The 12,995-nt window shown below is 38.6% G+C and overlaps 1 protein-coding gene across 1 annotated transcript in view; it reads right to left on the minus strand.

The window, feature by feature from the left end:
* FBN2 (fibrillin 2) overlaps positions 1-12,995 on the minus strand; it is a 222,221-nt gene that overhangs the window by 112,664 nt on the left and 96,562 nt on the right. The window contains exon 8 of the mRNA XM_027547035.1: positions 7,573-7,698. Coding sequence (XP_027402836.1) covers positions 7,573-7,698 — 126 coding nt within the window. The remainder of the gene's footprint in view (positions 1-7,572; positions 7,699-12,995) is intronic.

The following is a 12,995-nucleotide window of genomic DNA, read 5'->3' on the forward strand; positions in this document are numbered from 1 at the left end:
GTTTGTGCTTCATCCAGTCCAGCATTTCTCATAATGTATTATGCAAAGAAGTTAAATAAGCAGGGTGACAATATACAGCCTTGACGTACTCCTTTCCTGATTTGGAACCAGTCTGTTGTTTCATGTCCAGTTCTAACTGTTGTTTCTTGACCTGCATACAGATTTCTCAGAAGGCAGGTCAAGTTTTCTGGTATTTCCACCTCTTGAAGAATTTCCCACAGTTTGTGGTGATCCATACAGTCAAAGGCTTTGGCATAGTCAATAAAGCAGAAGTAGATATTTTTCTGGAACTCTCTTGCTTTTTTGATGACCCAGCGGATGTTGGCAATTTGATCTCTGGTTCCTCTGCCTTTTCTAAATCCAGCTTGAACATCTGGAAGTTCACAGTTCACGTATTGCTGAAGCCTGGCTTGGAGAATTTTGAGCATTATTTTACTAGTGTGTGAGATGAGTGCAATTGTGCGGTAGTTTGAGCATTCTTTGGCATTGCCTTTCTTTGGGACTGGAATGAAAACTGACCTTTTCCAGTCCTATGGCCACTGCTGAGTTTTCCAAATTTGCTGACATATTGAGTGCAGCACTTTCACAGCATCATCTTTCAGGATTTGAAATAGCTCAACTGGAATTCCATCACCTCCACTAGTTTTGTTTGTAGTGATGCTTCCTAATGCTCACTTGACTTCGCATTCCAGAATGTCTGGCTCTAGGTGAGTGATCACACCATCATGATTATCTGCGTCATGAATATCTTTTTTGCACAGTTCTGTGTATTCTTGTCACCTCTTCTTATTATCTTCTGCTTCTGTTAGGTCCATACCATTTCTGTCCTTTATTGTCCCATCTTTGCATGAAAGTTCCCTTGGTATCTCTAGTCTTTCCCATTCTATTGTTTTATCTATTTCTTTGCATCGATCACTGAGGAAGGCTTTCTTATCTCTCCTTGCTATTTGGAACTCTGCATTCAAATGGGTATATCTTTCCTTTTCTCCTTTGTCTTTCACTTCTCTTCTTTTCAGAGCTGTTTGTAAGGCCTCCTCAGACCATTTTGCCTTTTTGCATTTCTTTTTCTTGGGGATGGTCTTGATCACTGCCTCCGGTACAATGTCACGAACCTGCATCCATAGTTCTTCAGACACTCTGTCTATTAGATCTAATCCCTTGAATCTATTTGTTACTTCCACTGTATAATCATAAGGGATTTGATTTAGGTCATACCTTAATGGTCTAGTGGTTTTCCCTACTTTCTTCAATTTCAGTCTGAATTTGACAATAAGGAGTTCATGATCTGAGCCACATTAGCTCCTGATCTTGTTTTTGCTGACTGTATAGAGCTTCTCCATCTTTGGCTGCAAAGAATATAATCAATCTGCTTTCGGTGTTGACCATCTGGTGATGTCCATGTGTAGAGTCTTCTCTTGTGTTGTTGGAAGAGAGTGTTTGCTATGACCAGTGCGTTCTCTTGGCAAACTCTCTTAGCCTTTGCCCTTCTGTATTCCAAGGCCAAATTTGCCCGTTACTCCAGGTAATTAATTCTTGACTTCCTTCTTTTACATTCTAGTCCCCTATAATGGAAAGGACATCTTTTGGGGGTGTTAGTTCTAGAAGGTCTTGTAGGTCTTCACAGAACTGTTCAACTTCAGCTTTTTCAGCATTATTGGTTGGGCATAGACTTGGATTACTGTGTTATTAGTTAAACATATTTAGGAGTTTGGGGTTATGCTTCAAGCATTTGCAAATGCATGCATGCATGTAACGCAGGCAATCAACATCCATCATCACACAGAGTGCTGCACAGGGACAGCATATCCTGATCACCACTCTATATATCACTCTCTAAAGATCTTCCTCATTTCTCTTAAAGAGATTTCCCCCACTGATTTTTGTCTCTGTGCTGCTCACAATTCTTCATGGGCTCTCACTGTCCTCAGGATCAAGCTGAAACTTCTTAGAAAGGCAGTTAAGAGCCTCAGCAATAGAATCTTCATCTTAACCCATCTTCAACCACTTTCTTACTTAGCTCTCCTCCCCTGGCGACTCTTCCCACTGCCTCCCACGTCTACTCACTTTCAGCATCTGCAGTGCTGCTCAGGCCTTTCTCTTTGCTCAGCACAGTCCAATTGCTCTGCTCCCACCCATCTTTCAAGGTCTGTATCTTATCAGTGCTCACTTTCAAGAGAATTTTAACTATGATAGTCAGGCCTTTCTTTTGGATTTACAGCATTTATTGGCTAAGGAATTATTTAGCAATTAATTACCCACTGCCTCCAACTTTCTCTTATGTTTTTCTTTTTCACATTATGTTTTCTTGAGAATACTCCATGGCATATTGTGCACTGAAATGTCTGTAAAGCTCAAGGAAACCCACTAGGATATTGTGGCAACATCACATTACCTTAAGGACTTTTAAATGCTTACTCTCCATTTTCTGAACTTTGCTTGTTGCTGACTGGCACTTCTGAGTTACCCATGTAGGGTCCCTGCTAGTTCTGTGTGCACAGCGATAGCTGGCACATTAACTTGGATACAGAATCTGTTCACTGCTGCCTGTCAATTGGGCTTCCCTGGTGGCTCCGAAGGTAAAGAATCTACATGCAATGCAGGAAGACACAGGAGATATGGGTTAGATCGCTGGGTCGGGAAGATCTCCTGGAGAAGGGAATGGTACTCCAGTATTCTTGCCTGGAGAATTCCATAGAGGAGCCTGGTAGGCTCCATGGGGTTGAAATGAGTTGCAAAGAGCCTGTCAATCATCACGGACTCATTGTTGACTGCCAGTTACTCTTCTTGCCTCCACTGCAATGTGGAAATGAAGTATTAATAATGTCATGAACATTAAAATGATATAAAATGATATAAGGGTAATTAAGTTGTGCTATGAAAAATGCTTCATTGTCTTCTTCCATTACATTTTAACATTGTAATTAATTTCTTAATTTCACTGAATAATAAAGAAAGAAAATGAAATTTTCAAAAGAAAAAAGAAAAAAATTAGGTATGGGTCTACTTTTTCTAGAAATGACATCTCTTAGTAATCTTTGTTAAAAAGGAGGGCTGTTTCCTGGACATTTTAAAAACTTGATGGAAAACATAAAATAAAAACAAATTAAGAATTTCATTTTTATACTTAGCATAAAACGAAATGAGAAAACTATCCAATTTTATAATTTAAATGACCATTAAACTGTCCTGCTGTATGAAGGTATTTCTTATACATAAGAGAAAAAGGAAGCTTATTGTTTCCTTATAATGCTGTAAATATTCAGGATGTTTTGACTAACTAAGGAATCGGGGCAGCATTCAGTATGTGCTGCACTTAGAATAAAGCTGCAGATAACATGGAGTTTCCTGCTCAAGAAAAAAATTTTGAGAGCATCCAGCTCATTATTGTTAGCATATATATGGTTACAAAACAAATAGCATGGAAATACTTATGACATATATAATTTAATCATAAATAAATTCCATCTAACAAAATACAGACTCAGATTTAAAAAAAAATCAAAATCAAAGATCTCTTACCTATTAAAATTCTAGGCTTATTTTTTTCTTATGTGGAAAACATATACTTATTCCAAATGAAACATAGTTAAATTCAAAAACTTTTTCAGCTGCTTACTTAATTTTAACATTGGTTTTGCAATTTTGGAATGTCATTCTCCCCTCCTTAGGGGCTTTCCTCTGTTTCTGGGTCAGGATATTGATACTGAAATGAGTGGAGACTCCTGGTTAGCATGGGACTCATGTGCCACAGCTCCTGGAGCTCAAGCAAGCTCTCTCACATTCCGAGCATTGGAGACCATAACTCAGTGCCACCACATATCTCCAGCAGTCAAAGGATGCAAAGCAGCTATTAATTAATATTAATGAAATTCTTATGTTCAATCCCATCTCATTCATTTGCTGGTTTGCCTCTTCATTCAGAAAAAGATTTACTGAGCCCAAACTTCTATGGAAAGGACCGTATCAGGTACTGAGGACAAAAAGCTGCATAAGGCAGGACCTAATGGTGCTTATAGTCTGGCCAATGAGTAGAGCAAAAATACTTGTGACACTGTGATAAACCCAGAAATGAAAGAAAGTGAAAAATATTATGGGAAGGGCCAACTGACTTTGTCCAAGAAGTAAATGTGGGTTAGGCAGGGATAGCTGTAAAAACAGTGATGTTTAAGTGGGGATTTAAAGGATGAGTTGGGTTTTAATGAGCATAGTAGGGGGAAGTCAAGATGCTTCAGGCAGAGGAAATACTGTGGGCAGTGTACTTATGTACCACAATAAGAGCAATGTGTGAGGTGGCAGGTGGTTAGAGATGAGTTCTGAATACAGGCTGGGTCAGGCTCCAAAGGGCTTTAAAAGTTCAGGTAAAGGCTTAGAACTTTATATAAGAAGCAAGAGATAAAGAGTTCATCATGATTTAACGGTAAACCAAATGTCTGACATTGAAGAAAACAACCTCAGTAAATTGTTGGGGATCTTCATCATGATTATTTCAATATGATGGGATTTATGACTAAAAAAAGGACTTAGAAACTTAAGAAATAAGGGAGAAAGAAGTAACTTAGAAATCTGATCTAAAACACTAACACGTGTTATGGCAAATTCTGCCTTCTCACTAGTTGGTCTAGTTGTACAATTCATTCTCAAAGGCCTTCAGTTACTCCACACCATCTACCAAATAAAACACATGCATCTTATTTGGCATTTTCAGAACTTCACAGTAATAACCTCACTTATATCTCCAGGCACATTTCTTCTGGTCATTTCAAGAATATAAGTTTCCTAAGGTCAGGGTCTATGGCATCCGGCCAAGGATGTTCACTGATGACTCCTAAACTGACATTTTCCCTATAGGGTTGAGTTCATGCCTGTTTCAAGTGGAAGACTGCGTGTGTGTGTGTGTGTGCACATTCTTTTCCTATACAGTTTAAGAAAATTAAGCCAAGTGTAGGTTGTTCTGCTAATTTGCAATTCTGTTAAATTATGTTAAATGAATCAGACTTAGTTATCAGTCTGATAACGCTGACCCTAAAATCAGTTAATTTGCTCAGTTTTATAGACTTAACATCTATAATGTATTACCAAGTGTAAGACAGAACTCTGATTCATTTGTAAAGAACAAATAATCATTCAAATCTTTTCAAAACCAACTGTCCGTGTGGTGGGAGAGAAACCACTCATGCTGGAGGCCTTGAGATCTAGGCAGAGGCTCTCCGTTAACTTGGAGTATCTAAGGAGACAGTACAGAACCAGAGTAACACAGATGCATGGAGACCTGGATTTAAATCCTGGCTCCATGGATCAGCCCTGAAATATCACATAAGTCATTTAACCTCTCTAAATCTCAATTTATTCATCTACAAATCAGAATAATTATGCCCATCACACAGGGTTATTAGAAGGATTACATCCTCATTCTCCTTTACCTCTTCCTCCTCCTAATGATAGTAAGTAGAAGGAATAAGGAATATTTTATCACATATTTACTAGAAGGAACTGAAGTACAGAGAGGTCAGTAGCTTACCCAAGGCCCTCCCACTATGTGATAGTAAGGAGTAGATGTCCAGGGCCTCACAAATGGTGTGTGCTTGATAACTGGCAGCTGTCAGTTTTAATACTGCCACCACAGTTTCTTCTTTGACTGCTAACTTTTTGACTACTGTTTATGATGACAACATAGCATTCTGAAGGCAGGATCTTCTCTCTCATCTCTTTGCTGTTGGATGGCCACAGCACGGTGTTTGGCATCTCAACAAGTGAACTCAAGCCTTTTTATTGGTACCCTATGACCTCTAGCTTACACCTTAAACTCTCTGTAACCTCCATCCCATCAATCCAGTTCATGTGTACATCATTTGAATATACAAAGTCCATGGTGCTTAGGGACTCACACACCCTCCCAATGGGGATAGGAGATGGTCACTGCCCAGACAGTCATCCTCTAGGGAACCAAGCAACTACAGTCTTTGGGTGCTGGTTTGATTTCCTTAATTAAATTCCTGTACTACAGGAATATTTAGTGATCTTAAAGTCTAAAGCTTATTAAAAAATAGATGACCTACACATGACTGAAAGCACTGTTTTATCTTTCTAAATAAAAGAGAACATGCAATATATCTGGCTTTAGTTAAAATATGCTTAAAACACAAAATTAAACGTACTGATTTCTTTATTGTATTAACCGCCTCTTAAGAAACCTATATGACGATCAGGAAGCAACAGTTAGAACTGGACATGGAACAACAGACTGGTTCCAAATAGGAAAAGGAGTACGTCAAGGCTGTATATTGTCACCCTGTTTATTTAACTTATGCAGAGTACATCATGAGAAATGCTGGGCTGGAAGAAGCACAAGCTGGAATCAAGATTGCTGGGAGAAATATCAATAACCTCAGATATGCAGAGGACACCACCCTTATGGCAGAAAGTGAAGAGAAACTAAAAAGCCTCTTGATGAAAGTGAAAGAGGAGAGTGAAAAAGTTGGCTTAAAGTTCAACATTCAGAAAACAAAGATCATGGCATTTGGTCCCATCACTTCATGGGAAATAGCTGGGGAAACAATGGAAACAGTGTCAGACTTTATTTTTTTGGGCTCCAAAATCACTGCAGATGGTGACTGCAGTCATGAAATTAAAAGACACTTACTCCTTGGAAGGAAAATTTATGACCAATCTAGATAGCATATTCAAAAGCAGAGACATTACTTTGCTAACAAAGGTCCGTCTAGTCAAGGCTATGGTTTTTCCAGTAGTCATGTATGGATGTGAGAGTTGGACTGTGAAGAAAGCTTGATGCCGAAGAATTGATGCTTTTGAACTGTGGTGTTGGAGAAGACTCCTGAGAGTCCCTTGGACTGCAAGGAGATCCAACCAGTCCATTCTGAAGGAGATCAGCCCTGGGATTTCTTTGGAAGGAATGATGCTAAAGCTGAAACTCCAGTACTTTGGCCACCTCATGCGAAGAGTTGACTCATTGGAAAAGACTCTGATGCTGGGAGGGATTGGGGGCAGGAGGAGAAGGGGACGACAGAGGATGAGATGGCTGGATGGCATCACTGACTCGATGGATGTGAGTCTGAGTGAACTCCGGGAGTTGGTGATGGACAGGGAGGCCTGGTGTGCTGTGATTCATGGGGTCGCAAAGAGTCGGACATAACTGAGTGACTGAACTGAACTGAACTGAACTAGAATAAACATATGCTAAGTAAATAAGACAGTGACTACATTCATGATTCATAACAATGAAAGAACTGTTAATTACTACACTTTGTCTCCCAAAGCAGATTTTTAAAAATCTTTCTTGTGCCTTTGTGTCTGTAACATTCAGCAACGTCTTGACGAAATCTTTCTTCATTTCAGAAATGACTCTGACAACATAAAGCAAACCCAAATGGCTTCTGATACTGAAGTTTGTGACATGAGCACCTGGCTGATCAATCCCTCGATAGCAGTAACATAAACAACTCTTTCTGCCACTTTCCCAAAGGTTTTATAATTGTTGCCATCTCCATACCTGCTTGGGCTGTTCTGTCATTAGAAAGAAGCAGTGTATTGTGCCCTCAAAACCAGGAGGCTTACCGATGCACCGAGAGCCATCTGTTGAGGTTACATATCCACGTGGACAAACACAAAAATAGCTTCCCACGGTGTTGGAACATTCGCCAGTTTCACATATCCCAGGAATGATGCTGCACTCGTCAATGTCTAATCAGGGAAAGAAGGAGAAGATGACTGAGAAAGGCTTTCATTAAGTAGCTTTTAAAAAAAGTGTAAGAGAGCACTGATGGTTGATTAGGTCGGATCGTATAACCTTGAAGATACTCTTGTTTCAGGCCCTAAAGAATTTCTCACACTATCTATGGGAACTGAGATGAAAGTAAACTCCCATGGCAGGAAAACAAGGCCAATGAAAGCAAAACTCCATATCCTCTTTTTCCTCCTCAAATGCAATTTAAATTGGAAATAAGTAAAGATGTAAATGTTTTAGTTTCCATTCTACATCATTTAGGGACTTATCCTACTAGAGACTTAAAAAAAACACACACATATGCAAGGATTACATTTTTAAATATGAAATAAGTACATTTAAAATTTTATAGCTAATTTTCACATTAATTATCTGAACCAATGGAGGGTGGCAAACACCTTTTTTTTTTTTTTTTTCTATTTGGCTTCAGGATATGTTTTTGTACTTACATCTGAATATGGGTATATCTGGCATTCTGGGAATTAACTTCAAACCTAAAATAATACAGTAAAATGGCAAAGGGCAAATGTGGGTGGCTTTGGGAGTTATCCAGTTTTCCTATTGTACCTCCCTAAATTTATCCATTCAGCTTACTCAGTGCTGGGACTAGTTCACTCCCTTTCACATTAATGAAAGGTCTGCTTTCTTTAACATTTTCCCAAAACCCAGAAACCTGGTCATTTATATAAGCTTTAATGTACTTTTCTTCTAGTTCAATAAGCAGAGAGAGGTGGAAAGTCAAACAAAGCTACAATTAGGTACACTGGGAGCGACTTGCTAATATATTGAAAAGGAAATGAGCCAGTATGAAGAGAATCCAGTCAGAGATGCCTGGGAATTAGCTGTCCTCTCTAAGCAACAGGGCTAGCAAAGACCAAGTGAATACAGGGAACAATTATAAAAGCCATAAGCCTAGATGATTACCAAAAAGTAAACCTGAGCTTTCAGTTTTTTAAAAGATGTATATATATATATATATATGTGTGTATATATATATATATATATATGTATATATATACACAAGCATATATATAAATATATATATGTATGTATACTCAGTTGCTTCAGTCAAGTCTGATTCTTTGTGACCCCAGGGACTATAGCCTACCAGCCTCTTCCATACATGGGATTCTCCAGGCAAGAATACTGGAGTGGGTTGCCATGCCCTCCTCCAGGAGATCTTCCCCACCCAGGGATTGAACCTGCGTATCTCCTGCGTCTCCTGCATTGCAAGCACATTCTTTTACTGCTGAGCCAAGGGGGAAGTCCCATATACGTATGTGTATATATATACACACATATATAAAAACACATAAAAATGTTTAAGTGCATTGATAAAAAGCACAGAAAAATTATATTCTAATTATAAATACAAGGGAATAAGTTTCAAACCCCACAATTTAAAAATGGTTGACAACGCCTTAAATTTCTTTCCTCTATTGCTCTATGTGATCCAACCAGTCCATCCTAAAGGACATCAGTCCTGAATATTCATTGGAAGGACTGATGTTGAAGCTGAAACCCCAATACTTTGCCCACCTGATGCAAAGAGCTGACTCATTTGAAAAGGCCCTGATGCTAGGAAAGATTGAAGGTGGGAGGAGAAGGGGATGACAGAGGATGAGATGGTTGGATGGCATCACTGACTCAATGGACAGGAGTTTGAGTAAACTCTGGGAGTTGGTGTTGGACAGGGAGGCCTGGCGTGCTGCAGTCCTTGGGGTTGCAAAGAGTCGGACATGACTAAGCGACTGAATTGAACTGAACTGAATTGCTTTATTCATTCTTTTTTCCCCCACCGTTTATTCTGACAAGTCATTTGTGCCTATAAGCGGTATCATGAAATAACTCTTTGCCTATGTCTTCTTGGAATGTTCTAATTCAAAACTATTACCAGATTCAGACAGTCTCTAGAATAATATCTTCATTAGAGGCTTAACAGTTAGCCGCTGAAGGCACAGTGGTACAAATTATAATCTATCAATTCCCCTAGAGAGTCCAGAATTCTAACATGAATTGGTTACATGAGGACCAAACATATAATGTGGTGAAAGAGTTACCATCAGATTTAATCCAACAAAACAAAACCATATGTGCAAAGTTAGGGTCTGTTGAATCTTGTGTTGCTATCTTAGTGCGGGGCATCTTAATAAAACTGAACGTACATTCAGAAGAGAAAGGAAACTAGAACAGCTATACTGTGATCACCAGATAAATTGATAATCACTTCTAGATAAGGAAGACAGAAAAAGCAAACCCCACACGGTAAAGCAGCAAGCACTACAAAAGTGAAAGACCAAAACTTACTTTCTGATCCTCCTACGTCTAAAGGTATGCCGACAACCAAGGCACTTATGGAACCTAGCACTAAGCCAAATTCTTAAAACTTAGGCTCCTTAAAGTCTTTCATTTAAGCATTTACTCTTATTTTCAGGCATTTCCTTTCATAATAAAGTACTTCTTTGTGCTCTACTTCCAAATAGCTCTCTGACAACAGAAACAGTAGAAATTGAAAGATGTTTGACTTTTCTTTCAAGCGGAAAGAAAAAACCCTGGAACACAGAAGAACACACGAAATAAGATTAAATCTGTGAGTTTTGTGTTAAATATTTTATTTTGCAAAAACTCCACGTTTCTTCTTTAGAATTAAGAATCTTAAAAGATCAGCTTCAAAATAATTATATGTAAAAGGCTCTCAGTAAAGTACTTAAGATTTCTATATGAAAAATAGATCTATTCACCTATGTTCTCCTCTGGCTTTGACCACATCTTTAATGTTGTCTTCCCTGGCTGAGCAGTTCTAGGCTAGATCTTTGACTAGGACATCTAGAGTAAGAGAAGTTGTCTCTTCCAGTGGCTCACTCCTAAGAGGAAGCGAATTTTCCCCCAGGAGCCCTCAGCAAATCTTTCCTTTTCTCCTAATGTCCTGAATTGAGTCACATACTAACCCTTTTGAATTATTTCTATAGCCAGGAAAACGGGCTCATAAGGCCCAGAGTCCTGAACTAATTACTGTAGCAAGTGGAATATAGTTTTGGGTGTGTGTGACTGCTCAGTTGCTCAGTCATGTCCAACTCTTTGCAATCCCAGGACTGTAGCCTGCCAGGCTCCTCTGTCCATGGAATTCTCCAGGCAAGAATACTGGAGTGGGTTGCCATTTCCAACTCCAGGGGATCTTCCCAACCCAGGGATTGAACCCGAGTCTCCTGCACTCCAGGTGGATTCTCTACCACTGTGCCACCTGGGAAGCCTGGAATACAGATAGCCTTAGACTAATAGAAAGTAACAAAAATCTGAAAGTGCAGCACGAAGAATGGAAAGGGTACCAGCATGATTGGGAAAATGACAAATATAAGCTTTGCTAGTTAGCCATATGCTGAACCCTGGAGAGCCTTCCCAAAACCTCGGCTTTTTTTCTGAAATAATTTATGGTATTTATGAAGAGGTTTAAATTAAATAAGAACATTGCATAAGCAAATCAATATATCAGAAAGACAATCCTCATGTTTAATGTACATAGATAAATAAATAACCCAGTGATAAATGATGAGACCCTTAAGTAAGCTTTATGATGAGTGAGAGAACACACATATTCAAGAGATTCTAGGAGAGTTCAGCAGGACTTTGTCCCTGGATAAGTATCTCAGACTTACAGCTTGATTGAGAACGGAGCTAATGGTAGTGCTATTAACAGAAAACAGGACAGAGGAAAGAACACATTGTGAGCTTCAGTTGAGTTTGGGACACTCTGAATATGAAATGTTTGAGAGAACCAAGCAGAAACTCCAACTATGCAGCGAAAAATTTGAAACTTGGTAAAAAAGTAAGGCATCAATATGTATACTTGTGGTTTATCACCAAGTCTGAACATTGCTTTTGAAGTTGTAGCAATAAATGAGATTTCCAAAGAAGACACATATATGAAAAGAATTGAGTTTGAGGAGGGAACTTTGAGAAGCACCACCATCCAAGGGAAAGTCAAAAGAAGAAAAGCCAGCACAGGAGACTGGAAGCAAGGACCAGAGAGGTCAGAACAAGAGTATGATGATGGAAGGGGGGTAAGGAAGAACTTCGTCAAAAAGGAGGGGACTTGAAGTGTGCCATGGGAGGATAAAGAAAAAGAAGGATTGGAAAGTGTTTGGTAATTTAAATGGAACACAGATTTCTTTCTTTTTTTTTTTTTTAAAGAAAATTAGATCTAAGCAAAACCATCTGACAGATTTCTGACTGCCAAGCCACATAACCTCGTATTTGTCAACCAACATTTACAACATTTACTATAAATCTTACTCTAAGCAGATATAATGAATAATTTGGTAAGTAGTGCTAAGTGTGATCTCAGATATCACTGAATTCTAAGAACATTGCCCTAGAGATTCTGTCAGTTCCAATATGTACATGTCATACATAAAAGCAGAATCCACGTAACAATTATGTTACAGAGAACTTAGAACAAATAAAACAGTAAATTGTTTTTAAAAAAGTGCTTATACAATATTTTCTTTCCATCCATGCCAAGGAACCACATGTATCTGGCCTAATTCCATATAATTTTTGTTTTAGTATAGAAAAAAGCAAATATTATTTCTCTTATGCATACATTGAATTTTTATTTAACATGCTATTTGAAACTAGGAAAGTGAAGTGAAAAGAGTCTCAGTCATGTACGGCTCTTTGTGATCCCATGGACTATACAGTCCATGGAATTCTCCAGGCCAGAATACTGGACTGGGTAGCCTTTCCCTTCTTCAGGGGATCTTCCCAATTCAGGGATCAAACCCAGGTCTCCCACATTGCAAGTGGATTCTTTACCATCTGAGCCACCAGGGAAGCCCAAGAATACTGGAGTGGGTAGCCTATCCCTTCTGCAGCGGATCTTCCTGACCCAGGAATCAAACCGAGGTTTGATCGCAGGCAGATTCTTTACCAGCTGAGCTACAAGGGAAGCCCCAAACTAGGAAAGCTTACCACTAAATTTTACATAGAATAAAGCTATTTCAAGCTTTTATAGGGACAAAAGGCATTTTCAAAATGATAAAATAAAAATTAATTGGGTACTGAAAGGATGATACATATCAATTCTACTCAAAATTTCATTGTATATTTATAAACAGCTTTAGTGAAATATAATAATTGCATGGTAATTCATCCAGTTAAAGTACAAAATTCAACAATTTTTGGTATTTACATGATTGTACAACCATCACTACAATTTAATCTTAGAGTAATTTCATTCCTGCCAAAGTAATTCTAC

Source organism: Bos indicus x Bos taurus, chromosome 7 (assembly GCF_003369695.1).
Source record: "Bos indicus x Bos taurus breed Angus x Brahman F1 hybrid chromosome 7, Bos_hybrid_MaternalHap_v2.0, whole genome shotgun sequence".
Taxonomy (NCBI): Eukaryota; Metazoa; Chordata; class Mammalia; order Artiodactyla; family Bovidae; genus Bos; species Bos indicus x Bos taurus.